The sequence below is a fragment of the Rhinopithecus roxellana genome, chromosome 5 (assembly GCF_007565055.1).
Source record: "Rhinopithecus roxellana isolate Shanxi Qingling chromosome 5, ASM756505v1, whole genome shotgun sequence".
Taxonomy (NCBI): domain Eukaryota; kingdom Metazoa; phylum Chordata; class Mammalia; order Primates; family Cercopithecidae; genus Rhinopithecus; species Rhinopithecus roxellana.
This window is the reverse complement of record NC_044553.1, coordinates 106932623-106960312: the sequence shown is the minus strand read 5'-3', so window position 1 is coordinate 106960312 and position 27690 is coordinate 106932623. Positions and strand designations below refer to the sequence as shown.

At 39.5% G+C, this 27690-nt stretch overlaps 1 protein-coding gene across 1 annotated transcript in view; it reads left to right on the top strand.

Annotated features, from left to right (window-relative positions):
* Window positions 1-27690, top strand: part of HDGFL3 (HDGF like 3) — an 82885-nt gene that overhangs the window by 37352 nt on the left and 17843 nt on the right. The window contains exons 2-4 of the mRNA XM_010360820.2: window positions 19346-19422; window positions 26050-26188; window positions 26521-26679. Of these exons, the coding sequence (XP_010359122.1) occupies window positions 19346-19422; window positions 26050-26188; window positions 26521-26679 (375 nt within the window). The remainder of the gene's footprint in view (window positions 1-19345; window positions 19423-26049; window positions 26189-26520; window positions 26680-27690) is intronic.

Below are 27690 nucleotides of genomic sequence, written 5' to 3'. Positions count from 1 at the left end.
GGAGCATAGACATCTGAGAATAATAAATAATGAATTAATTGAAACAACAATATAATGTTTTAAATAGACATAGAAAATGGTAACCCGATTTTTCTCAAAGAAACCTAGCTCTGTCAGAAGTGAGGAACTTACTGTTTTACTTTTTTGTTTTTTGAGACAGGGTCTTACTCTGTCACCCAGGCTGGAATGCAGTCATGGCTCACTGCAGCCTCGACCTCCTGGGCTCAAACAACCCTCCCACCAAAGCCTCCTATGTACCTGGGACCACAGGCATGCAACACCACACCTGGCTAATTTTGTTGTTGTTGTTACAGAGATGGGGTCTGCCTATGTTGCCTGGGCTAGAAGTGAGGAACTTTTGTTTATTTAAAAACAAACTTAAGAGTATGACAAGAGTCAGCACAAAAGTTCAGGAGGTTATTCTGGTGAAATATATCATCTCTGCTACTTAGATTATTTAGAGGGTGAAGAGTAACCCTTACTATATCTTTTTAAGATCAGACAGTTCTCCAAGGCCAATTTGTTATTTTAACACAGAAAACAAAATTCTAGCTTTGTATTAACAAATATTTGACATTAATAGATTCAGAAGCTTTCCCTTTTTAATCTTACGAAGAAATTAATTAAAACTGAGCCAACTTCAGCAATTTACTATTTCATTGTGTGTTTTCAGACTGTTATTTGTAGTTATTATAGTTCAAAGCAAATAAATTTTCCTTTTCACAAACCTTCACAGCTTTCAGTATTCATCCAGGTTTTGTCCTTCATTATCCTTTTGCACATTTTGAAAGAAACCCAGATAGTTTATGAACAAAACTAATCTTTTCCCATTAATAAACAAAAATATATCCTTCATCTTGCATATACAGTTGTACTTCTGTACCACTATTGTTATTAATATTGTCTCAATCTTCATGTTAATTGTAATAACCAAAGCAACTAGTTTCTGTTTCACAGATTTAAGTAACTGAGAAATTATGTCATATGAAATTGTTGCAGCAAACCAGTAAAGTTCATGGACACGCATAATACACATATTACACGTCCTTTCTGTATCTTCCTAAAGTGCAAAAATAGCCACTACATAACATAAAAATTAAAAGTAGATATACGCAGACGACCAATGTTTTTATATTTCTATCTTAAAACTTCAAATATGCAAAGATTATCTGTTAATTAACATGACTTAATGTTAGTGTAGGGTCTTAAAGTTAACTGGGAATATTAGAAATTATGTTTAACAAACTACAGAACATAGTTACTGTTGAAATTTTTTAAAAGTGTGTCAGAATTTGAAGTTTGTATTTTGTAATTCAAGTTTATATTTTTCATTAAAATATCATTAAATGGAAGTAATACTAGCTTAACAGTGTACCCTATATAAGAAGTTCTAAAATGTTATTTGTGTCTTTATGGGCAAACAACCCAAATCTTATTTTAAAAAATAAAACATTTGCTTATATTACACACTCCATGGCAATTAAATTCAGACAAGGACAAATAGGTGTTTTAAAACCAAAAATTTATCAAACCAGTCTGATTTGTTCAAGAATTCACTTGGATTATTTGAATTTTGATTCTTACATAAAAATGCAAAATGGCTCACACGTGTAATCCCAGCACTTTGGGAGGCCAAGGTGGATGATCACTTGAGGTCAGGAGTTAAAGACCAGCTTGGCCAATATGGTGAAACCCCATTTCTACTAAATATACAAAAAATTAGCCAGGCCTAGTGACATGTGCCTGTAATCCCAACTACACAGGTAGCTGAGGCAGGAGAATCGTTTGGACCCGGGAGCCGGAGGTTGCAGTGAGCTGAGATCACACCACTGCACACTAGCCTGGGCGACAGAGCAAGACTGTGTCTCAAAACAACAACAACAACTTCTAGTAGTTTTTGTGAGAAGGGGTTTTTCTTAAAAGGATACCACATTTAATATAGTTATCCTTTAATAAAAAATAGGACATTTGACATTTTTTACTTTTTTTCAAGATTTGGGGATACCAACTTGCACCGATGCATTTTTGCAGTCTCAGTGCAAAAACCCTGCCGAGTTTGAGGATATGCATGTTAATTACAAGAAATTGAAAGCAACCTATCCACAGGAACCACAGCAAGAGGATGAAACTCTTATAATATGCATCAAAATCACCTGGAGGCTCCTGAAAACACTGATTCTTCCCCAAAGTCTATAAGCCTTTTTTTTGGACTGAGAATAAGCATTTCTAATGAGTCTCAGTGACATTGATGGTGAAGGTCCAGGGATGAAACTCTAAGAATAAGTTTTCTATGGAAAATGAGGCTGCCTCCCCCCAGGCCCCAGTCCATGGGGCTGCAGATTAGCAGGCTATAAGGGAAGAGCCTAAATTTCTAATCTGTATATCCCCTTAATGTCTCTGCAGTGAGCAAAGCAAGCAAACAACAAAAATGCCACCACATTTTAAGTATTCAAAATTCAGTTTTTTATTTCCTGAGGATTCTTACATTCATTTTATGTTAGATTTCTTAAGTCTTACCAGTGTCTATAAACCAATTAGAAACAGCTTTTATTTTATTTTAAGAGATTTATATCTAATTTGTTAATACTCTTTCCAGAGGTAAGACACTGTTTCAAACTCAAAGAGGGGTGAAGGCTTTCTCAAGTACAGTCACACACTGAGGCTTACTTTCAGGTGTGCAACTTCATCTACAAGTGAAGGAAACACAGGATACACATAGCAGTCTAGATCTCAAAGGACTTTTCTTCTTTCCAGCTGTTGAAGCAAGACATATTCCTCTGCAGGCCAAAAGACTAATGTATCAGATTTTTGCCATGCTGCATCCAACAGAGATTAGGTCCCTATCATCCCATTATAGGGAATAAACTTACTGTCTTTGCAGAATTAGAATCAGAACCAAACATGACTAAGAATCTGTCTCATCTTTCCAGTGTTGGGTGTTGTGTGTTCAGCCGTGAATGTTTTAACTTTTGTTTTTGTTTGAGATGGAGTCTTGCTCTGTCGCCAGGCTGGAGTGCAGTGGCGCAATCTCGGCTCACTGCAAGCTCCGCCTCCTGGGTTCACACCTTTCTCCTGCCTCAGCCTCCCGAGTAGCTGGGACTACAGGTGCCCGCCACCACGCCTGGCTAATTTTTTGTATTTTTTAGTAGAGATGGGGTTTCACCGTGTTAGCCAGGAGGGTCTAGATCTCCTGACCTCGTGATCCGCCCACCTCGGCCTTCCAAAGTGCTGGAATTACAGGCATGAGCCACCACACCCGGCCAGCCGTGAATGTTTTGTTACATCAGAACAAAAGTAAAAATACAAAGTCAATAAAACAGAAATAGTAGAGAAACAAAGTCAATAGAAGTTCTGTTGCCACTTGATAATCACTCTAGAAGCCAAGAAAAACTGTGCCTGGGAGGTGCACACTTTAAGTGACTTAGAAAGTCACTTAAAGATGTAGCTACTTGAACATCTTGGTGTATTTCCAAAGTTGTCAAAGTATAATTTTCAAAAAAGTTAAAAACAAGACTCATAAAAATATGAAGTGAGTGCATGTCAAAACATTAAATTCATGAGAGAACCAGCGTAATGGCAAGGCTGGCTTCTGTTTTTTACAATACTTGTTCCGGGGGTACAAACTCAATACTTAAAGGGGCTAAGCAAACCATATAAATAAGGAAAGAAGACACAGTGTTACAGAGAGAGTGGTAGAGAGTGTGACAAATTTGAGAGCACATTCTTTGTCTAAAGTGGGCAACTGTGGTTGACCATGTTCAGCTAATTGTTACCATGTGGGAATGCAAGCTTAGTGTTGCTAGATTTTTTCATTTTCATATTTTTTTCACAGAAGTCATTAAACTGGATTTTAATGTGAACCTTCTAGTTTTTGAGTGTTTGTAACTAATTCAAATGTTTAAAAACACTGTATGAGCCAAACAAAACATATTTTCAGGCCATAAATGGCTTGAGGGCCACCAGTTTGCAACCTCTGTAGTAGATACTATTAGTTACGTAACATTATAGCAGAGGAAGAGCTTAACCAAAAGTTGTTTTTGTTTGAAAGAAGTTTTAAAAGATTATTTTAAAGCTTTCATTTTGTTTCTCACAAGAGTAAAATAAGTACATGATGTGATAATGTTTTATCAACTAGTAATTCAGTGCCTATCACATAACCATGTACATTTACATTTTAAGTTTTATTTTTGGCCATTTAAAACATCATTTTCTGGAGATCTGTTTCACAGTAATGTGAATATACTTAATACTACCAAACTATACATTTAAAAATGGTTAAGTTGATACATTTTATGTCATGTGATTTTTACCACAATTTATATATATTCGGATTCATTTTGAGTTTTTTTTTTTAGGGTGGTACTCAATGTAACACGTACAAGGTTTTTACAGAAGTTTTATAGTAGGTAATGGGAAATCCTGGGAACAAGGAGACAGTTTGAAAAACTGTTACAATAGCCTTGCCAAAAGATAACTTGATGATAGAGAACTAAATTTAGTAATGGGAATGGTGTTCACTTTGAGAGACATTTCAGGGGTTAAATTGACAGGATTCAGGGAACAGCTGAATGTGGAACTCAAGAAAATACTTAGAAGATCAGAGCATGACAATAATTAAAGTAGAAAGAAAAACAGATTCAGATGAAATTAATTCAGTTGTAGACAAGCCATGGAATTTCAGGACTTGAAGGAAATCTAGAGGTTACCTGATCCAGCCATCTAATTTTATAGATTTGAAACTCAAGGCCCAAAGAGATTGAGTGATACCTTTGGTGTCACAATTTAAATCAAAAGTAGGCTTACTTTAATATTAAGTTTCTAGACTCAAAGTCCATCTTTGCTTAGTACACCAGAGCATCTTTGCTCTGTGACAGATGGTTCATTTCAGTTCAAAGATGAATTTGGGATGGTACAGTAATCCTCAGGCTGTTACCGTATGTTACTTAAGAAGGCCTGCAGACTTCAAGAGAATGGATACCAGAGCCTTTTTCTTACTGCTTAAACTGTAAGTGTAAAGGAGATGGTTTGTAGATGTTTCTCATTTCATCCCTAGAGTTCAAAGGAAAATTTGAGGCTAGAGGTAGATTTGGGAGTCCATAAAAATAATGGCAAAGTTAAAATCATTTAAGTAAATGGGGTTTTTTGGAAAGAGAACATAATTTCAGAGTAGATGAGATCCTGGAAATGAAACCTAGAGAAACATTCAAAATCACTAGATTTAGAAGGAGAAAAACCAGAGAAACATATTGGTAAAAGTAGTTAGAAAATAAGAGAACCAGACAAGAGTACACATGTTCCTCAACTTACGAGGGATTATGTCCTGATAAACCCATCTTAAGTTGAAAATATTTTAAGTCAAAAATGCTTTTAATACATCTAAACTACCAAACTTTATAGCTTAGCCTAGCTGGCCTTAAATGTGCTGAGAACACTTAATTAGCCTACAGCTGGGCAAAATCATCTAACACAAAGCCTATTTTATAACAGTGTTGAGTATCTCATGTAATTTATTGAATGCTGTGCTGAAAGCAAGAAATAGAATGGTCGTAAGGGTATTTGAAGTATGGTTTCTACTAAATGTGTACGAATTTAGCAACATTATAAAGTTGAAAAATTTTAAGTCAAACCATTTTAAGTCAGAAACCATCTGTAGTACTGTGGAAACCAAGAGAGGAGAAAGTTGTCCAGAATGATAAGGGTTTGTTTTAGGCTGTTTTGTTTTGCCACGACAAAATACATGAAACAATACAGTTGACTCTTGAACAACATGGGATTGAAGTTAGTGGGTCCACTTTGTGAATTTTCTTCCACCTCTGCCACTCCTGAGACAGCAAGACAACCCCTTCTTTTACTCCTCCTCAGTCTACTCATTGTGAAGACTACAAAGATGAATACCTTTTTCATGATCCTTTCCCGCTTGATGAAGAGTAAATATAGTTTATTTTCTTTTTTTTTTTTTTTTTGAGATGGAGTCTATTACTCTGTCACCCAGGCTGGAGTGCAGTGGTGCAATCTCAGCTCACTGCAACCTCTGCCTCCCAGGTTCAAGCGATTCTCCTGCCTCAGCCTTCTGAGTAGCTGGGATTACAGGCATGAGTTTTTGTATTTTTCGTAGAGACAGAGTTTCATCATGTTGGCCAGGCTGTTGTTAAGCTCCTGACCTCAGGTGATCCACCCACCTCGGCCTCCCAAAGTGCTGGGATTACAGGCGTGAGCCACCACACCTGGCCTGTGATTTTCTTAGTAACATTTATTCTCTAACTTACTTTACTGTAATAATATATAATACATATATAAAATATGTGTTAATATACTGTTTATGTTATTGGTAAGGCTTCGTAGGCTATTAGTAATTAAGTTTTGGGGGAGTAAAAAGTTACATACGATTTTCAACTGTGCAGGAGGTCAGTGCCCCAATCTCTGTTGTTCAAGGATGAATTGTGTAATTTATTTTTTCACAGTGCTAGAGGCTGAGAAGTCCAAGAGAAGGCACTGGCGTCTTGTGAGGGCCTTCTTGGTGTATCATTACATGGCCAAAGGCAAAAGGGCAAGAGAGAACCGACTTCTGTCTGTCTCAGTCCAGCCCCTTTATTTATAAGCATTGAATTTCATTCATGACAGAGGAGCCCTCAAGGCCTAATCACCTCTGAAAAGTCCTACTTCTTAATACTATTACATTAACAACACCTGAAATTTGGAGGGGAGCCCTACAAGCCATAGCAGAGCCATAGAGAGGGCAAGAGGATATAGACTGGGAAGGGGAATGTTACTGGTGACCTTTGAGAGAATTACTTTAGTATTTTGGTGATAAATTTAAATTGCCATGGATGAGGAGAAAACGGGAGATATTTAAAAAGAGGAAACCACCATGTTCATACAGTGTTCTTTTTTTCTTTTAATTTTATTTTCAACTTTTATTTTGGATTCAGGGAAACGTGCAGGTTTGTTATCTGGGTGTATTGTGTTATGCTGAGGTATTAGGTATGAATGATCCCATTACCCAGGGATCCAACCGTTAGTTTTTCAACACTTGTCCCCCTCCCTCCCATCCCCTTTTGGAGTCCACAGTGTTTACTGTTCTCTTTGCATCCATGCATACTCATTACTTAGCTCCCACTTACAAGTAAGAACATGCAGTATTTTGTTTTTCGTTCCTGCATTAATTTGCTTAAGATAATGGCCTCCAGCTGCATCCATGTTGCTGCAGAGGACATGATTTTGTTCTTTTGTATGACTATATAGTATTCCTTGGTGCATATGTACCACATTTTATTCCACCACTGATGGGTATCTAGGTTGATTCCATATCTTTACTATTATAAATAGTGCTGCTATGAACATGCGGGAGCAGGTATCTTTTTGGTAGAACAATTTGTTTTCTTTTGGATATATACACAGTAATGGGATTGCTGGGTCAAATGGTAGTTCTATTCGTAAGTTCTTTGAGAAATCTCCAAACTGCTTTCCACAGTGGCTAAACTAATTTACAGTCCCACTAACAGTGTGTAAACATTGTTTTCTACACAACCTCACCAGCTCCGTTTCTTTTTAATTTTTTAATAGTAGCTATTATGGGGTGGGGGGAGGGGAGGCGTAGCATTAGGAGATATACCTAATATAAATGACAAGTTAATGGGTGCAGCACACCAACATGACACATGTATACATATGTAACAAACCTGCACGTTCTGCACATGTACCCTAGAAGTTAAAGTATAATTTTTAAAAAAAATAGTAGCCATTATGACTGGTGTGAGATAGTTTCTTGTGGTTTTGATTTGCATTTCTCTGATGATTAATGACATTGAGTTTTTTCATGTTTCTTGACTTGTATGTCTTTTGAGAAGTGTTTCTTCATGTATTTTGCCCATTTTTAATGAGATTATTTGTTTTTTTGCTTGTTGAATTGTTTAATTTCCTTATAGATTCTGGATATTACACCTTTGTTAGATGCATAGTTTGCAGATATATTCTCACATTCTGTAGGTTGTCCGTTTGCTCTGTTGATAGTTTCTTTTGCTGTGCAGCTCTTTAGTTTAACTAGGTCCACTGGTCAGTTTTTGTTTGTGTTGCAATTGCTTTTAAGGACTTAGTCATAAATTCTTTCCCAAGGCCTGTGTCCAAAATGGTATTTCTTAGGTTTCCTTCTAGGATTCTTATAGTTTGAGGTCTTACATTTAGAACTTTAATTCATCTTGAGTTAGGTTTTTTTATATGGTGAAAGTTACAGGTCCAGTTTCATTCTTCTGCATTTGGCTAGCCAGCTATCCCAGCACCACGTATCAAATAGGGAGTTCTTTCTCCACTGCTTATTTTTGTCCTCTTTGTCAAAGATCAGATGGCTGTAGGCATATGGCTTTATTTCTGGGTTCTCTTTTCTATTCTATTGGTCCATGTGTCTGTTTTTATACCAGTACCATGCTGTTTTGGTTAATGTGGCCTTATAGTATAGTTTGAAGTCAGGTAATGAGATGCCCGCAGCTTTGTTTTTGCTGAGGATTGCTTTGGCTATTCAGGTTCTTTTTTGGTTCCATATGAATTTTAGAGTAGTTTTTTCTAGTTCTGTGAAAAATGATCTTGGTAGTTTGATAGGAACAGCATTGAATCTTTAGATTGCTTTGGGCAGTCTGGCCATTTGAACAATATTGATTATTCCAGTGCAGAAACATGGAATATTTTTCCATTTGTTTATGTCATCTGTGATTTCTTTTAGCAGTGTTTGTAGTTCTCCTTGTAGAGATCTTTCACCTCCTTGATTAGATGTATTCCTAGGTGTTTTATTTTTTGTGCAGCTGTTGTAAACAGGATTGCATTCTTGATTTGGCTCTCAGCTTGAATGTTATTGGTATATAGAAGTTCTACTGATTTTTGTACATTGATTTTGTATCCAGAAACTTTACTGATGTCACTTATTAATTACCAGGAGCCTTTTGACAGTCTTTGGGGATTTTTGTTTGTTTTGAGATGGACTCTTGCTCTGTTGCCCAGGTTGGAGTGCAGTGGTGCAATCTCAGCTCACTGCAACCTCGCCTCCCGGGTTCAAGCGATTCTCGTGTCTCACCCTCCCAAGTAGCTGGGATTACAGGCACGTGCCACCACTCCCAGCTAAATTTGGTATTTTTAGTAGAGACAGAGTTTCAGCATGTTGACCAGACTGGTCTCTAACTCCTGATCTCAAGTTACATTCCCGCCTCCGCCTCCCAAAGTGCTGGGATTACAGGTGTGAGCCTGGCCTAGGGTTTTTTTTTTTTTTTTTTTTTTTTATTATACTTTAAGTTCTAGGGTACATGTGCATAACGTGCAGGTTTGTTACATATGTATACTTATGCCATGTTGGTGTGCTGCACCCATCAACTCGTCAGCACCCATCAATTCATCATTTATATCATGTATAACTCCCCAATGCAATCCCTCCCTCCTCCCCCCTCCCCCCTCCCCATGATAGACCCCAGTGTGTGATGTTCCCCTTCCCGAGTCCAAGTGATCTCATTGTTCAGTTCCCACCTATGAGTGAGAACATGCGGTGTTTGGTTTTCTCTTCTTGTGATAGTTTGCTAAGAATGATGGTTTCCAGCTGCATCCATGTCCCTACAAAGGACGCAAACTCATCCTTTTTTATGGCTGCATAGTATTCCATGGTGTATATGTGCCACATTTTCTTAATCCAGTCTGTCACAGATGGACATTTGGGTTGATTCCAAGTCTTTGCTATTGTGAATAGTGCCGCAATAAACATACGTGTACATGTGTCTTTGTAGTAGACTAATTTATAATCCTTTGGGTATATACCCAGTAGTGGGATGGCTGGGTCATATGGTACATCTAGTTCTAGATCCTTGAGGAATTGCCATACTGTTTTCCATAATGGTTGAACTAGTTTACAATCCCACCAACAGTGTAAAAGTGTTCCTATTTCTCCACATCCTCTCCAACACCTGTTGTTTCCTGACTTCTTAATGATTGCCATTCTAACTGGTGTGAGATGGTATCTCATTGTGGTTTTGATTTGCATTTCTCTGATGGCCAGTGATGATGAGCATTTTTTCATGTGTCTGTTGGCTGTATGAATATCTTCTTTTGAGAAATGTCTGTTCATATCCTTTCCCCACTTTTTGATGGGGTTGTTTGTTTTTTTCTCGTATATTTGTTTGAGTTCTTTGTAGATTCTGGATATTAGCCCTTTGTCAGATGAGTAGGTTGCAAAAATTTTCTCCCATTCTGTAGGTTGCCTGTTCACTCTGATGGTAGTTTCTTTTGCTGTGCAAAAGCTCTTTAGTTTAATTAGATCCCATTTGTCAATTTTGGCTTTTGCTGCCGTTGCTTTTGGTGTTTTAGACATGAAGTCCTTGCCCATGCCCAAGACAATCCTAAGTCAAAAGGACAAAGCTGGAGGCGTCACGCTACCTGACTTCAAACTATACTACAAGGCTACAGTAACCAAAACAGCATGGTACTGGTACAAAAACAGAGATATAGACCAATGGAACAGAACAGAGTCCTCAGAAATAATACCGCACATCTACAGCCATCTGATCTTTGACAAACCTGAGAGAAACAAGAAATGGGGAAAGGATTCCCTATTTAATAAATGGTGCTGGGAAAATTGGCTAGCCATAAGTAGAAAGCTGAAACTGGATCCTTTCCTTACCCCTTATACGAAGATTAATTCAAGATGGATTAGAGACTTAAATGTTAGACCTAATACCATAAAAACCCTAGAAGAAAATCTAGGTAGTACCATTCAGGACATTGGCCTAGGGTTTTTAAGATACAGACTCTGTCGTCAGTGAAGAGAGATAATTTTGACTTCTTCTTTCTTATTTGCCTTATTTCTTTAATTTCTTTCTCTTGCCTGATTGCTCTGGCTGGCATTCCAGTACTATGTTGAATAGCAGTGGTGAAGGTGGACATCTTCGTCTTGTTCAATTCTCGAGGGGCATGCTTCCAGTTTTTACCTGTTTGGTATGATATTGGCTGTGGGTTTATCATATATGGCTCTTATTTTTTTTTTTTTTTTTTTTTTTTTTTTTTTTTTTTTTGAGGCGGAGTCTCGCTCTGTCGCCCGGACTGGAGTGCAGTGGCCGGATCTCAGCTCACTGCAAGCTCCGCCTCCCCGGGTTTACGCCATTCTCCTGCCTCAGCCTCCCGAGTAGCTGGGACTACAGGCGCCCGCCACCTCGCCCAGCTAGTTTTTGTATTTTTAGTAGAGACGGGGTTTCACCGTGTTAGCCAGGATGGTCTCGATCTCCTGACCTCGTGATCCGCCCATCTCGGCCTCCCAAAGTGCTGGGATTACAGGCTTGAGCCACCGCGCCCGGCCTATGGCTCTTATTTTGAGGTATGTTCCTTCAGTACCTAGTTTCATGAGGGTTTTGATCATGAAGGGATTTTATCAAAAGTGTTTTCTGAGTGTTTTGAGTTGATCACGTGGCTTTTGTTTTTAGTTCTGTTTATGTGGTGAATCACATTTATTGATTTCTCTATGTTGAACCAACCTTGCATCCCAGAAATGAAACCTGCTTGATCGTGGTGGATTAACTTTTTGATGTGCTGTTGAATTCTGTTTGCTAGTATTTTGTTGAGGATTTTTGCATCTGTTTTCATCAGGGATATTGGCCTGTAGTTTTTTCCTTTTGTTGTGTCTTTGCCAGGTTTTGGTATTAGGATGATGCTGGCTTTGTACAATGAGTTGGGGAGGCATCCCTCCTCAATTTCTGTGATTAGTTTCAATAGAATTGGTACAGTTCTTCTCTGTACATCTGGTAGAATTTGACTGTGAATCCATCTGGTCTGAGACTTTTTTGGGGTAGGTTTTTTATTGCTGATTCAACTTAAGGATTCAGTATTGGTCTGTTCAGTGTTTCAATTTCTTCCTGATTGAATCTTTCCAGGAATGTACCTGTTTCTTCTAGATTTTCTTGTTTGTGTGCATAGAGGTGCTCATAATAGTCTGAGGATCTTTTGCATTTCTGTGGAATTGGTTATAATGTCACCTTATTCACTTCTGATTGTGCTTATTTGGGTCTTCTCTTTTCTTTGTTAATCTCGTTAACAATCTGTGGATCTTGTTTATCCTTTCAAAGAACCATCTTTTGGTTTCATTGATCCTTGCATGGATTTTTGGATCCAATTTCGTTCAGTTCCACTCTGATTTTGTTATTTCTTTTCTTATTTTAGCTTTGGGGTTGGTTTGTTCTTGTTTTTCTAGTTCCTCTGGGGAAGGTATTAGATCATTATTTTGAGATCTTTCTGGTATTTTGAGGTTAGTGTTTTGCACTATGAACTTTCCTCTTAACACTGCTTTTGCATCATCCCTGAGATTTTGGTATGTTGCATCTGTTTTTATTTATTTCAAAGAATTATTTTATTTCTGCCTTGATTTCATTGTTTACCTAAAAGTCATTCAGAAGCGAGTTGTTTAATTTCCATGTAATTTTGCGATTTTGAGAGATCTTCTTGGTATTGATTTCTGTTTTTATTCCACTGTGGCCCGAGAGTATGGTTGGTATGATTTTTTTTTTTTTTTTTTGAGACGGAGTCTCGCTCTGTCGCCCAGGCTGGAGTGCAGTGGCTGGATCTCAGCTCACTGCAAGCTCCGCCTCCCGGGTTTATGCCATTCTCCTGCCTCAGCCTTCCGAGTAGCTGGGACTACAGGCGCCTACCACCTCGCCCGGCTAGTTTTTTGTATTTTTTAGTAGAGACAGGGTTTCACCATGTTAGCCAGGATGGTCTCGATCTCCTGACCTCGTGATCCGCCCATCTTGGCCTCGCAAAGTGCTGGGATTACAGGCTTGAGCCACTGCGCCCGGCCAGTATGATTTTTTATCTTTTTTTTTTTAGTTTATTGAGCCTTGCTTTATGGCCAAGAATGTGGTCTATCTTGGAGTATGTTCTGTGTGCAGATGAGAAGAATGAATATTCTGTGGTTGTCTATTGAGTTTAAATCCGGAATTTCTTTGTTAGTTTTCTACCTTGATGATCTGTCTAATGCTGTCATGCTGACAGTGGGGTGTTGAAGTCTCCCACTGTTATTGTGTGGCTATCTTTTCATTGGTCCAGAAGTTCTTATTTTACGAATCTGGGTGCTCCAGTGTTGGGCTTGTACATATTTTGAATGGTTAAACCTTATTGTTGAACTCTTCATGATGTACTGCCCTTCTTTGGACTTTTTTTGTTTTTTTCTTGAGATGGAGTCTTACTTTGCCACCCAGGCCTAGAGGTGCAGTGGTGCAATCTCGGCTCACTGCAACCTCTGCCTCCTGGGCTCAAGCAATTCTCCTGCCTCAGCCTCCCAGATAGCTGGGATTACAGGTGTCTGCCACCACACCAGCTAATTGTTTTGTATTTTTAGTAGAGACAGTGTTTCACCATGTTGGCCAGGCTGGTCTCAAACTCCTGACCTCAGGTGATCCCTCTGCCTCGGCCTGTCAAAGTGTTGAGATTACAGGCGTGAGCCATCGCACTTGGCCTTCTTTGTCCTTTTTTTTTTTTTTTTTTTTTACTGTTGTTGATGTAAAGTCTTTTATATAAGTATATCAACTCCTGCTCTTTTATATTTTCCATTTACATGGTAGATCTTTTTCCAAACCTTTAGTTTGAGCTTATGGGTGTCGTTACATCTAAAATGGGTCTCTTGAAGACAGGTGACAGATAAGTCTTGTTTTCTTATCCAACTTGCCACTCTGTGCCTTTTAAGAGGGGCATTTAGACCATTTACATTCATTGTTAATCTTGATATGCAAGGTTTTGATTATATCATGAAGTTGTTCGTTGCTGATATGGTTTGATTTGTGTCCCTGCCCATATCTCATGTCATATTATAATCCCAGTGTTGGAGGAGGGGCCTGGTGGGAGGTGATTGGATCATGGGGTTAGATTTCCTCTTTGCTGTTCTTGTGATAGTGAGTTCTCATGAGATCTTCTTTAAAAGTGTATAGCACCTTCCCCCTTTTCTCTCTTGCTCCTGCTCTGAACATGTAAGATGTGCCTCCTTCCTCTTCACCTTCCACCATGATCATAAGTTTCCTGAGGCATTGTAAGCCCCCTGCAGCCACGCTTGCTGTACAGCCTGCAGAACCATGAGCTGGTTAAACCACTTTTCTTTATAAATTACCCCGTCTTGGGTGGTTCTTTATAGCAATGTGGGAACAGACTAATATAGTTGTTTTGTACTTTCTATTGTGTGGTTTCTTTTTTTTTTTTTTTTTTTTTTTTTTTGAGACGGAGTCTCGCTCTGTCGCCAGGGCTGGAGTGCAGTGGCCGGATCTCAGCTCACTGCAAGCTCCGCCTCCCGGGTTTACGCCATTCTCCTGCCTCAGCCTCCTGAGTAGCTGGGACTACAGGCGCCCGCCACCTCGCCCGGCTAGATTTTTGTATTTTTTAGGAGAGACGGGGTTTCACCGTGTTAGCCAGGATGGTCTCGATCTCCTGACCTTGTGATCCGCCCGCCTCAACCTCCCAAAGTGCTAGGATTACAGGCGTGAGCCACAACACCCGTCCTCTGGAAAATATTTTATTTCTCCTTTATTTCTGCTCATGAAATTTAGTTTGGGAGGATATGAAATTCTTGTTTGGAATTTATTTTCTTTTTAGAATGCTGGAAATAGGCCACCAGTCTCTCCTGGCTTCTAAGGTTTCTGTTGAGACATCTGCTGTTAGCCTGATGGGGTTCCCTTTTTACATAATCTGCCCTTTTTCTCTAGCTGCCTTCAATGTTTTTCCTTTGAGTTGATGTTGGACAGTTTAATGACTATATGCCTTGGTGATGTTCATTTTGTATAGTATTTCACCAGTATTCTCTGGATTTCTTGCATCTGCATGTCTACTTCTTTACTAATATTTGGGAAATTTTATTGAATTATTTCCTCAAATATATTTTCCTGGTTGTTTCCTTTTTCTTATTCTCTCTTAGGAGTGTCAGTAATTCATAGGTTTAGTCATTTTATATAATTCCGTATTTCTCAAAGACTGTTCATTTTTTATAATTATTTTTTCTTTATTTTTGTCTGCCTGGGCTAGTTCAAAAGACCAGTCTTCAAAGCTCTGAAATTCTTTGGTCTGCTTTGTCAGTCTATTTCTTTTTTTTTTTTTTTGAGACGGATTCTTGCTCTGTCATCCAGGCTGTAGTGCAGTGGCCCGATCTCAGCTCACTGTAAGCTCTGCCTCCCAAGTTCATGCCATTCTCCTGCCTCAGCCTCCCGAGTAGCTGGGACTACAGGTGCCCACCACCACGCCTGGCTAATTTTTTGTATTTTTAGTAGAGACGTGGTTTTACTGTGTTAGCCAGAATGGTTTCGATCTCCTGACCTCATGATCTGCCCACTTTGGCCTCCCAAAGTGCTGGGATTACAGGTGTGAGTCACCGTGCCCAGCTCTAGTCAGTCTGTTTCTAAAGCTTTCAATTGTATTTTGAAATTATTTTTGTTTTAATTCCAGAAGCTCTGATGTGTAAGTTATTTATCTCTTTTTTCATTTCCTGGGTTGTTTTAGAAGTTTCTTTATGTTATTTTCAACCTTGTCTTGGATCTCATTGAGTTTCTTTACAGTCCATGCTTTGAATTCTTTTTCTGTCATTCCTAAGTTTCCATTTTGGTTAGGGACCTTTGTCCTTTGGTAGTATCATTACATTCAGCTTTTTCTCATGGTGCTAGAATTCTTTTTTTTTTTTTATTTTTTTTTTATTTTATTTTATTTTTTTTTTTGAGACGGAGTCTTGCTCTGCCGCCCAGGCTGGAGTGCAGTGGCCGGCTCTCAGCTCACTGCAAGCTCCGCCTCCCGGGTTGACGCCATTCTCCTGTCTCAGCCTCCCGAGTAGCTGGGACTACAGGCGCCCGCCTCGTCGCCCGGCTGGTTTTTTGTATTTTTTAGTAGAGACGGGGTTTCACCGTATTAGCCAGGATGGTCTCGATCTCCTGACGTCGTGATCCGCCCGTCTCGGCCTCCCAAAGTGCTGGGATTACAGGCTTGAGCCACCGCGCCCGGCCTGGTGCTAGAATTCTTGCACTTGTTCTTTCTCATCTGGAGATGCTGGCACTTCTGGTTTTTGTAATTATTTTCGTGTGGGTAGGATTTTTTTCTTTTTCTTTCTTTGTTGATTATGTTATTATTTTCTTTCCCTTTCCATTTTATCCCCTCTCTAAGGAGTATGACTGTAGAGTATGCTGGGTAGGGTTTTTTGGCTTTGCTTTTATAGCCCTATGCACTTCTTTTGGTGGATTTTACATTGGGCTATGCAGTTTGACTTACAAGCCTGTAGATGGCACTTATAAGTAAGAGCCAGCTGCAGTCAACATGGCTGAGTATATACTTGATCCTTGTTTGCTGGTGGAAGCTCTCTGTTGCCTCAGGCAGTGGACTGAGTTGTGGAATCCACAATGGTCTGAGCTCCCTCAGACCACTGTGGGAGGGTCATGAAGGGTGGAGCTGGAGCAGGTAGGTCCCCTAATGGCAGGCACAAGCACCAGTACAGAGGGAGAATCCAGTGGGCAGCCACCAAGCACCCAGAGCAAGCACTGGGTATGCCTAGGCATGGAGCTGGGAAGCCTCCTCAGCCTCAAGTTCTCTAATTGAGGGTGGCCTAAATGCCTAATCCAGGGGAATGGGTGTTACAGATGCCTGGAGATCTGCCTGGGTATGAAACAGAGAGGGCCCCCTGCACCACAATCTCTGCACAGGAGGGATGGGGCAACTCAGGCTGCTGATTCAGGCAAGCTGGTGCTTCGAGTGCCTGGAGATCTCCCTGGGCATGGAACAGAGAGGCCCTCCCTGCACCAGGATCTCTGCTCAGGAATGGTAGGTTGGGTCAGACTGCTAATCCAGGTGAGTGGGTGCTCCCGATACCTGGAGATCTGCCTGGGTGTGGAGTAGAGAAGGCCGTCCTACACCAAAATCTCTGTACAGGAGGGGTGGAGTGACTCAGGCTGGTGATCCAGGCAAGCTGGTACTCTGATTGCCTAGAGATCTGCCTAAGCAGAGAGGCCCACTGCACCAAGATCTCAGGGGAGCAGGGTGGAGCACCCAGCAATGGCACATACAGATCATTTCCAAGTCACCAAGCGTGTGTGTGTGTGTGTGTGTGTGTGTGTGTATAGTATTATAAAAAAATCAGTAAGCTAAGGTTAATTATTTATTCAAGAAGGATTATTTTTTATAAATTTAGCATAAGTCTACGGTGCTTATAAGTCTACAGTGTTATACAGTAATGTTCTAGGCATTCACATCTTCTCACTACTCACGCACTGACTCACCTAGAGCAACTTTTATCATTGTGAAAACAAAGATTAAAAATCACTATGTGCCAGATATTGTGCTAGATAGTAGGGACAGACTTTTTAATAAGACATGGCTCCCACATTCAAGAATTTCATAGTCTAGTGAAGAAGAATAAATTGGAAATAGAGTAGCACTAGGTAAAAAGTTCAACAATAGAAGCATATGCAGAATTCAGCAGTTACGGCAGTGAAACAGTAAGTTCCACAACGGGCAGTGTGGTAAGGCTTCCCAAAAGAAGTGACTTTTAAAATGTGTCTGCACAGAGACATGTCATGTGGCTTCACAGGGCAGACAGGAACAATCGGGGAAAGTCAGAGAAGTCAGTCGATAAGAGGCGGGCAGTGGAGGGTTTTGTAAGCCACATGGGGAGAGCTGCTCTTTCTCTAGGGGCTCTGATAGCTAATAACAACAGTTAACAACTACCTGTCATTTATTAAGCAGCTGGTATGTGCTAGAGATTCTAAACCACCATTCATTTGCTCACAGCAACCCTATATGATGAGTGGCAGTAGTTACATGTGAAGATACAAAGAAACTGCAGTTGAGTGACTGGCCCAAGATCACACAGCCAATAAGTGACAGAGTTGTACCCAGGACTTGTACATAGATCCTGCTTCGAGAGAGTGACATGCAGAGATGGATTTACCATGAAACTAATGAAACTTAAATTTCAGGGTTCCCCACTTGCTAGACGCCTGTGAATGCTGTGAGTTGTCATGATTGAGGTAGAGAGGGGAAGCTGGGGTATAAACCAGAAATCATTTCTATGTAAGCATTTCTGGGAACTTGCCTGATGACATCTCAGAAGAAAAGTTCTGGCAGTTTTTTTGTGGTTTATTTTCTTCTTGTAAATACTCACTTTTAATTGAACATTATATGTCTGAAAGATGAGAAGTTCAACCATCAGAGAAGGCTACATGAAAGAAAATAGCATGCTTATAAACAACTCCATGCAGTTTCACATGCTGAATCATGGCATGAGGAGCGAAAAGTGACAGGAGTTTAGACTGGTCAAAACTGTTTCTTGAAACATTCTAAGGAATAATGTATGTGTAATTATATACTATTCTGAGGAATTTTGACTTTAGCCTATCAGAGATTCTCAACCTCAGCTATAAGTAAGAATTGGTATATCTGAGGAAGGGTTATTTATTTATTTATATATTTATTTATTTTTTGAGATGGAGTCTCACTGTGTTGCCCAGGCTGGAGTGCAGTGGCACGATCTCGGCTCACTGCAAGCTCCACCTCCTGGGTTCACACCATTCTCCTGTCTCAGCCTCTTGAGTAGCTGGGACTACAGGCACTCGCCACCACGCCTGACTAATTTTTTGTATTTGTAGTAGAGATGGGGTTTCACTATGTTGACCAGAATGGTCTTGATCTCCTGACCTCGTGATCCGCCCACCTTGGTCCCCCAAAGTGCTGGGATTACAGGCATGAGCCACCATGCCTGACCATATCTTTATTTTTTTAAAGCTCCATAAGTAAGTCAGATGTGCAGCTAGGAATGCTGTAAGCAATGAGAAGCTGTAGACAGATTTGAAGTAAGGAAGTGACATAATCAGATGTGCATCTTCAAAGGGAATTCCACTTTAAATGGGTGGGAGGAGAGACTTGTAGTAGTCCAGGCAAGAGATGATGTCTTTTAATGACTGCATAATAGTTAGTCAAGTTAAATTTTTATAATTCTGTTATGTATTATTTATGTTTCTAGGGATGTATATGTATTCACCATTACTCAAAAGAAGTACATCTTTTTATGTTCTTTTTGTTGTTGTTGTTACTGTAATTTTTTCACTAGGACAGATTCCCCGGAGTGATTCTGTTGAGTCAAAGGAAATGAGTAGTTTTCACTCCTGCTTGTAAATTATTATAATGGTTGTAATCCATTCCTAGAGTTGACTTCCATGTGGTGGGCCAAATAGGAACTTTAGAATCATTTTTTAAAGTTCTAAAAAACTATTTGAGTTTTGATTGATTTTATTTTGAAATTAGCAGTAAATTATCAGAACAGTGCTCACATTGTATTTATGGTAACCACTCACTCAGTAACTAAATTTATCTTTCATAGATTGATGAACTCCCAGAGGGAGCTGTGAAGCCTCCAGCAAACAAGTATCCTATCTTCTTTTTTGGCACCCATGAAACGTAAGTTAGCAAAAATAGTTTCAACAGCTCTAACTTGACTCTGCTATGCTACATTGTTATGGATGATCTCCGACATCTTACATCTTGTTAAAATCATTATAATCAATTATATAAAATAATAATGTATTTTTCTTAATGTAAATAGTTTTCGTGATAGAAGTCTTTATGACTAAAAGCATATCTTTGCTTTTGAGTATCATTTGTGTTTCTGCTTAAATGTTGGTCATCACCCAGAAGTCTCCTCTAGGACACTTTTAAGTCCTAGAGTGGTTTCTATACCACTCCCAGTAATTTCTTGTGTTGCTCTTATATATTTCCCTTCCAGAGAAATTTTTTCCATTCATGTTTCAGAGAACAAAGTTATGTTCTCTCAGGCTCTTTAACCTTGTTGGGCCCTCAAGGAAATATACCACCTTTTTTAGGTTTTCTAACTGTATTTGTTGGTGTACAGACTACACTGATGTAATAAAGGAACCTAGAAATACAATGTCTCAAATAATATAGAAGTTTATTTCTTTTTTCTTTTTTCTTTTCTTTTTTTTTTTTTTTTGAGACGGAGTCTCGCTCTGTTGCCCGGACTGGAGTGCAGTGGCCAGATCTCAGCTCACTGCAAGCTCCACCTCCCGGGTTCACGCCATTCTCCTGCCTCAGCCTCCCGAATAGCTGGGACTACAGGCGCCCGCCACCTCGCCCGACTAGTTTTTTGTGTTTTTTAGTAGAGACGGGGTTTCACCATGTTAGCCAGGATGGTCTCGATCTCCTGACCTCGTGATCCGCCTGTCTTGGCCTCCCAAAGTGCTGGGATTACAGGCTTGAGCCACCGCGCCCGGCAGAAGTTTATTTCTTTCTTTTGAAATAATTCAGAGGTAGGCAGGTAGATTGGGGTGGGTAGACTACTTTGCTCTAGGGACCCGAGCTGCTTCTGTTTTCTTGTCATGTCATTGCGTGCTAAAACAAACAAACCAAAAAAAAACTGGCTCAGCAACACGTGCATCTTGCAGGCAGTGGGAAGGAGGAAAGAGAAGAGGTGAAGAACAAGTAGTTCCTTGTAAGGAAATGACAAGGAAGTTACATACAGTAGGTCTTCACTTAAGTGGATAGATTCCTGGAAACTGCGACTTTAAAGGAAACATCAGACAGCAGGCTGTCAACTAACATCTTTTTGTTCAGTGTTGTCACAGTTTCCAAAAACCTATTGACGTTAAGTGTGGACTTACTGTATATCATTTACACTTGCATTCATTCCAGTGACAAGAACTTGGTCATGTGGCCACATCTAGCTACAAGGAAAGCTGAGAAATAGTCTCTAGCTGGGCAACTCTGTACCCTGCTTTATCCAGTATAGGAAAACAGAAGAGCATGAATACTGTGGAATAGTTGGCAATCTTTGACACACGGGGAATGGATATGGTTATTTACAACAAGAAAAGAAATGGAACAGAAATTGGAAATGTGGAGAAAAGCTAAAAACTGTCACAAAATTTTAAAGTCTTCAAATTCAAGGTCATCACTTATATTCATCTGAATGTTAGTAGAGCCAGCATGAACTTTCTTAGCTTGTTGTCTCTGCCACCCAATATCTTCCTCATTCTTGTCTTGAAAGAGAGTCAGGAGAAGCCTCTCAAGACAATTTTTTTTCATATGAGAAATAATTGTAGTTTCTTTCAGGAAGTTTTATTTACTTTTATATTATTTTTATGTAATAGACATTATGGACTATGCAATTGATCATGTTTTCCTCCTTAGAGAGGTTTCTAGAAAGCTTAGAAATAAGTTTTACCTATAATAAATGCATAGGGCTCTATGATGCGTATTTTTGCATTTTCCTTATTTCCTCCCTCCCCATTTTGTTTTTGTACCATTGGTTTGATTTTTTTAGAACCCATCTCCACAAGTGATCTGGTTGTACTGTAGTCCATATGTGATTTTTTGCTGGTTTGATCATCCAGAAGCAGATTTAAAAATACCTGGGGGAGAATGAACTTCAAAAAACCTGTCATAACATTGGTTCTGTTGAACTTAGTTTACTAAGTATTGGGTGTCTGTGAACCTGAGATTATGCTTGCCATAGCAAGTATGAATGTTCACCCTCTCCAAAGGCAGAAATTATGTCAGTGTTTCTTCCTCTTACTTACACAGTGCTTAACACAGTGCCTGGCCCATGGTAGGTGTTTAAAAAATAGCTGTTGATTAAATTAAAATTAGTTAAATGATGCAGGGGAGGTATGTGAAAAGTGATATGAGCTTAACAAGAAGGCTATGTTTGGTTCAGCTAAAGGAGTACCCTAGGCAGGACCAGAATTTTCCTCAGAACATGACTTTGAATCCGTTCTAATTCTGAGATAGGTGACTGGAACCCCAAGTTCTTCCGCTTCGTATAACATAAACCCAGTAGTTTTAGTCTAGACAATTTTCAAGGAATCCTTAACATGGAAAAATATATCATCCTCAGTGCATTTAGCTTTGAAAAAATGTATTTTCTTTTCTACGCTTAAAAAATTTTAAAACATATGCAGTTAACCAATTGAGAGAGGATTTGATTTATACAATCATCTGTAATCCAGAAAAGACAGGGTTGTTTATCAAAAAATTACAGCTTGTTTTAGAATAGTTCATTCAGGCTCCCTCTTGCCAGCAGTAGCTAATATGGCCGGTTGTCAGTTAAAGTCATTCCTGTGGAATGCTAGTAAAAATGTATCATTTATTCATAAAAAGAATGCTTTCTGTTCTCTGTAGCAGGAAGACATCCATCTCATACATCCAAAAGTGGTATCCAAAAGTGGGACAAGATAAAAATAAAGAAGGCAAAAATTGTTAACTCTTTCATCAAAAAATAATGACCATTAGCCCTGACTCTTGTGGCATTATTACAGTATAGGCAGCTGAGTGCAGTGGTTCATGCCTGTAATACCAGCACTTTGGGAGGCCAAGGCGGGAGGATGACTTTAGCTCAGGAGTTCGAGACTAGCCTGGGCAATATAGTGAGATCCTGTCTCTACAAAAAATAACATTAGCCAGGCGTGGTGGCTGTAGTCCTAGCTATTCAAGAGGCTGAGGTGGGAGGATCACTTGAGCCTGGAAGCCAAAGCTACAGTGAGAGACCCTTTCTCCCCTGCCCAAAAAAATAAGTATGGGCAAGCTCTGGTTAGCATCAAGTAGCTGATGTGAATACGAGGCAACTTAGCCCACAGTTATTTCTTAAGCATAGTGTCAAAGACTGGGGAAGGTCAAAAGATAGAGTCTAATAATTCATGACAAATTCCTCTAAAAGTGAAGTTGCCATACACAAAGTCCATTTATTGTGTTCAGTTTATCAAGCAAGACTTTGACTTTTTTTATTAAGATGTCCAGTAATGTAATAAATTATTTCTGGGTTCAATGAGGTGGAATCATGCTGACTGAGCAATGAAAAGTGAATAATAAGGAAAAGTTTGGTGCTGCTTAAACCGCTCTGGGGTCAGCAAGCTTACCCAGGTGTTTTAATGAACTTGAAGTTTTTGATCAGCTGGACAATGCGAGGGATAAACACTGAGACCCAGGCAGAAAATGGAATTTACAGAGATCAATAGTAAACTGTTAACGTCTCGTCTGAAAGCTTTCAGTATCTTCTCTTTACTGATAATTTCCAAATTTACATCTCTGGCTTACACCTTTCCCCTCTACTCCAGAGTCCTCTCACCAACTGCCTGACATCTTCACTTGGATGTCTAAACTGGATTTTAAATTTAACATTCAAAACTGAGTTTTTTGCCCCCAAATATTGTTTCCCCCCAAAAATATTTCAATTTTGGTAAATACCAACTCCGTCTTATTTCTCAGTCTAAAACCTTGGAGATGGCCGGGCGCGGTGGCTCATGGCTGTAATGCCAGCACGTTGGGAGGCCGAGGTGGGCGGATCACGAGGTCAGGAGATCAAAACCATCCTGGCCAACATGGTGAAACCCTGTCTCTACTAAAAATACAAAAATTAGCTGGGCATGGTGGCGCATGCCTGTAATCCCAGCTACTCAGGAGGGTGAGGCAGAAGAATCGCTTGAACCAGGGAGTCCGAGGTTGCAGTGAGCCGAGATCGCGCCACTGCACTCCAGCCTGGCGACAAAGTGAGACTCCGTCTCGAAAAAAAAACAAAAACAAAAACAAAAGCAAAAAAACCTTGGAGATATCCTCAACTCCTCCACCCTTTCTCACATATGCCAGCCCATCAACAAATCTTGATGCTCTTTCTTGAGAATGAATTCAGGATCTGACCACTTCTTACCAACAGTACTGTTTACACCCTGGTTCAAGTCACCATCATTACTTAAGAAGCCTTCTAATTAGTCTCCCTGCTTCTACTGTAGCAACTAAGTCTTCAGTCTGTTTTCAGTACAGCAGCCAAAGTTATCCTATTAAAACATAAATTGCCACTTCTCTTCTCAAAACCTTTAATGGCTTCCCATCTCACTCAAAGCCTTTATATTGGCCCTCAAGGCCCTAAATAATCTGTGCCCCCACTCTGTTAACCTCTCTCACACTGGTCCAGAAATGAGTGTGTCACTCATTTCACTCTGGCCACACCGACCTCTTCTGTTTCTCAAACTTATGAGGCACTCTTCCTCTCCCACCTCAGGGACTTTGTACTTGCTCTTTCTTCAACCTGTTCTTTTCCTCTCCAGGTAACTGCATGAGTTGTTCCTTCACTTTCTGTGTTCTGTACTTAGCTATTCCCTTTGCCTTCCTTGATCTGTATATCTATAATAATAAAATCCACCTCCTATTCTTCCCATCCTTCTCTGTTTTTTTTTTTTTTAGCACACATACTATATATTTTATTTATCTTTCTATTGTCCAAGCCCCCACCCCTGCCACTATAACATAAGCTCCAAGAAAACAGAGATGTTTGTCTCTTTGTTTCCTGTGGCTCCTCTGGAATAGTGCCTGACATATTGTATTAACAAATGTTCAATCAGTGTTGTTGAATGAAGGAATATGTGAATCTCAGTTTGAAAAGTAAGCTCTAGGGGTGTCAGCCAGAACTGTGGCCCAAAGACTCTGATTTGAATGCTCAGATCTGTTAGACTCAGAATTTGTTCTAATTTCTTTTTTTTTTTATCTTGGTTATGATTGATTTAGGATATGGTTTAAATGGGATAAGAGTCTATCTGCTTTGTCACTTCTAATTTTTTTCTTACTTAGTGCCTCATTAAACACTAACAAGGCCGGGCGCGGTGGCTCAAGCCTGTAATCCCAGCACTTTGGGAGGCCGAGACGGGCGGATCACAAGGTCAGGAGATCGAGACCATCCTGGCTAACACAGTGAAACACCGTCTCTACTAAAAAATACAAAAAACTAGCCGGGCGAGGTGGCGGGCGCCTGTGGTCCCAGCTACTCCAGAGGCTGAGACAGGAGAATGGCGTAAACCCGAGAGGCGGAGGTTGCAGTGAGCTGAGATCTGGCCACTGCACTCCAGCCCGGGCGACAGAGCGAGACTCCGTCTCAAAAAAAAAAAAAAAAAAAAAAAACACTAACATGATTTTTTAATTTATAGAAATAATAGGCCAGGCACGGTGGCTCATGCCTGTAATCCCAGCACTTTGGGAGGCCAAGGCGGGCGGATCACCTGAAGTCACGAGTTCAACACCAGCCTGACCAATGTGGCAAAACCGCGTCTCTACTAAAAATACAAAATTAGTCAGGTGTGGTGGAGCATGCCTGTAATCCCAGACTTGGAAGGCTGAGGCAGGAAAATCACTTGAACCCGGGAGATGGAGGTTGCAATGAGCTGAGATCACAGCATTGCACTCCAGCCTGGGCAACAAGAGCAAAACTCCATTTCAAAAAAAAAGAAATAATAGTGAATAAATATACTACCGTGATACAGTAGTACCCCCTTTATCTGTAGGGGATACATTCCAAGACCTCCATTGGATGCCTAAAACCATGGATAGTGTGAACCCTATATAGACTATGATTTTTCCATCTGATAACAGAGATAGCTACTAAGTAACTAGTGGGCAGGTAGTGCAAATATGATGGATATGCTGGACAAAGAGATGATTCATGTCCCAGGTGGGATGGAGTGGGTGTGAGATTTTATCGCACTACTCGGGTGTAATATTTAAAACTTAAGAATTGCTTATTTTCCATTGACTATATTTGGACCACAGTTGACCATGGGTAACTAAAACCACAGAAGGCAAAACCACAGTTAAGTGGGGAAGTACTATATAGAGAGTTAAAATCTTTTTTCCATTCTAGTATTTATATTTTTATTGTGAATTTCATAAAACCCTTACCTATGGTAACATTAACATAGATAAATCTTAGTTTAAGATGATGATTTAAGTTGCCAAAGTAGACATATATAATTCTACTTATGTAACTAAAAATTGGTTTTTAAATGAAGATATTGATAATTTAAAATCAAAGTAGCACAATCCAGGTGGCTGTATGCTTAGCTATCCATTTTTTCTGCCTTGAAGTATGTGTCTAAAACACCTTGTAGTATGTGCCTAACTTGAAGGGTTTATATGTACTTTACATTTGTTTGCTATAATATGCTCTGACATCTTCATTGATACTGATAATTAAAATATCTTACCTTTGAAGGTCAGTGTGTCAATTATATTTCTAATATATCTCTGCAGTGCATTTCTAGGTCCCAAAGACCTTTTTCCATATAAGGAGTACAAAGACAAGTTTGGAAAGTCAAACAAACGGAAAGGATTTAATGAAGGATTGTGGGAAATAGAAAATAACCCAGGAGTAAAGTTTACTGGATACCAGGTAATGGTTTACTTCGTTGTCACTTGCTCTATCTCATTTCTTTGGTTTTAATACTTTTTCAGATCTTTCTTACATGTCCTTTCTACTAATAGTAGTTACCTTGAAGTCAGAATTCTTTTTGACTCCAATAGCATTTTGGATTAAATGTAATTCTTAATTAGAAGGGTTCGAATCAAGTGTCCATTGGAAAATTCAGTTTGACAGCCCTCTGTTTTTCACAGTCTTCCAAGTAAGTGGAACCCTTTCAAATTAAAACAGAGTAGTTATTTTCAGTGTTTGTTCTTTGCTATTTTTTCAAAAATGTAATGAGCTAATATTTTATTATTTCTTAGGCAATTCAGCAACAGAGCTCTTCAGAAACTGAGGGAGAAGGTGGAAATACTGCAGATGCAAGCAGTGAGGAAGAAGGTGATAGAGTAGAAGAAGATGGAAAAGGCAAAAGAAAGAATGAAAAAGCAGGCTCAAAACGGAAAAAGTCATATACTTCAAAGGTTACTAAGAAGCTTCCCGTTGTTATTAATGTTACATGCATATTCATTAAGCAGTTTTAGATTATTTTCCATGTGTTTATTGGGTACATAGAAATATACTAAATTCTATGGAGCCTCTGCCTTTAGAGACAAAATACAGCAGAGGGAAGTCAGGTAACCTTAGATATTAGAGCAATCTGACTATTGACTCTTTAGGGCTGATTTGGCCCTGAAAATACCACCTTTTTAGTTGGAGGGGGACTGTTCTTTATTTAAGGATGTATGAGTAGCTTTGCCTCCTACAATAACCTCCGGACAAGCTCTAAAGAATTGAGAAATGTAGGAGACACAATATAATTCAAGACTATGTCTATGTACTATATGTGTAAATGTATCACATGAAACTTAACTATAGAGTTCTAAGAAATGCATCATTAGGCAATTTTGTCATTGTGCAAACAACATAGAGTATACTTACACAAACCTAGGTGGTTCAGCCTATCACACATCTAGGCTTTGTCTATGTGGTCTGTCACTGACCAAAACATTACTGTGTGACATGACTAAAAAGATATATTTTTACTTGTCATTCTGCTTCAAAGAATGTGCTTTGGCTCTTTATTTATTCAGTTCTTTTATTTCCTGATCACCTAGTCTATTCCAGACACCAGACTAGGTATACAGTGGTGAGCAACTCCATTCTTGCCTTCACATAAATTATAGTACAATAGAGAGTGGGGGTAGCACACAGTGATCGTGATCATGTAAATAATAAATTGTGAAAGGGTGTGAAGGAATTCAGTGGGAGCAGGGGGACCTAAAATAGGTCCCCTATTTTAGATAGGGTGACCAGGGCTTTCTGAAAACGTGTAGTTTATGCTGAGACCTGAAAGAAGAGAGTGGGAGAAGAAGCCATATATGGCAGAGGGAAAGGAATGTAGCAGCAAAGCTCTGAGGCAGGGAAGAGTTTAGCATGTTTTTCCTGTATTGAAAGAAGGTGTGGCTGGAAAATCATGACCAAGGGGGAAAGAC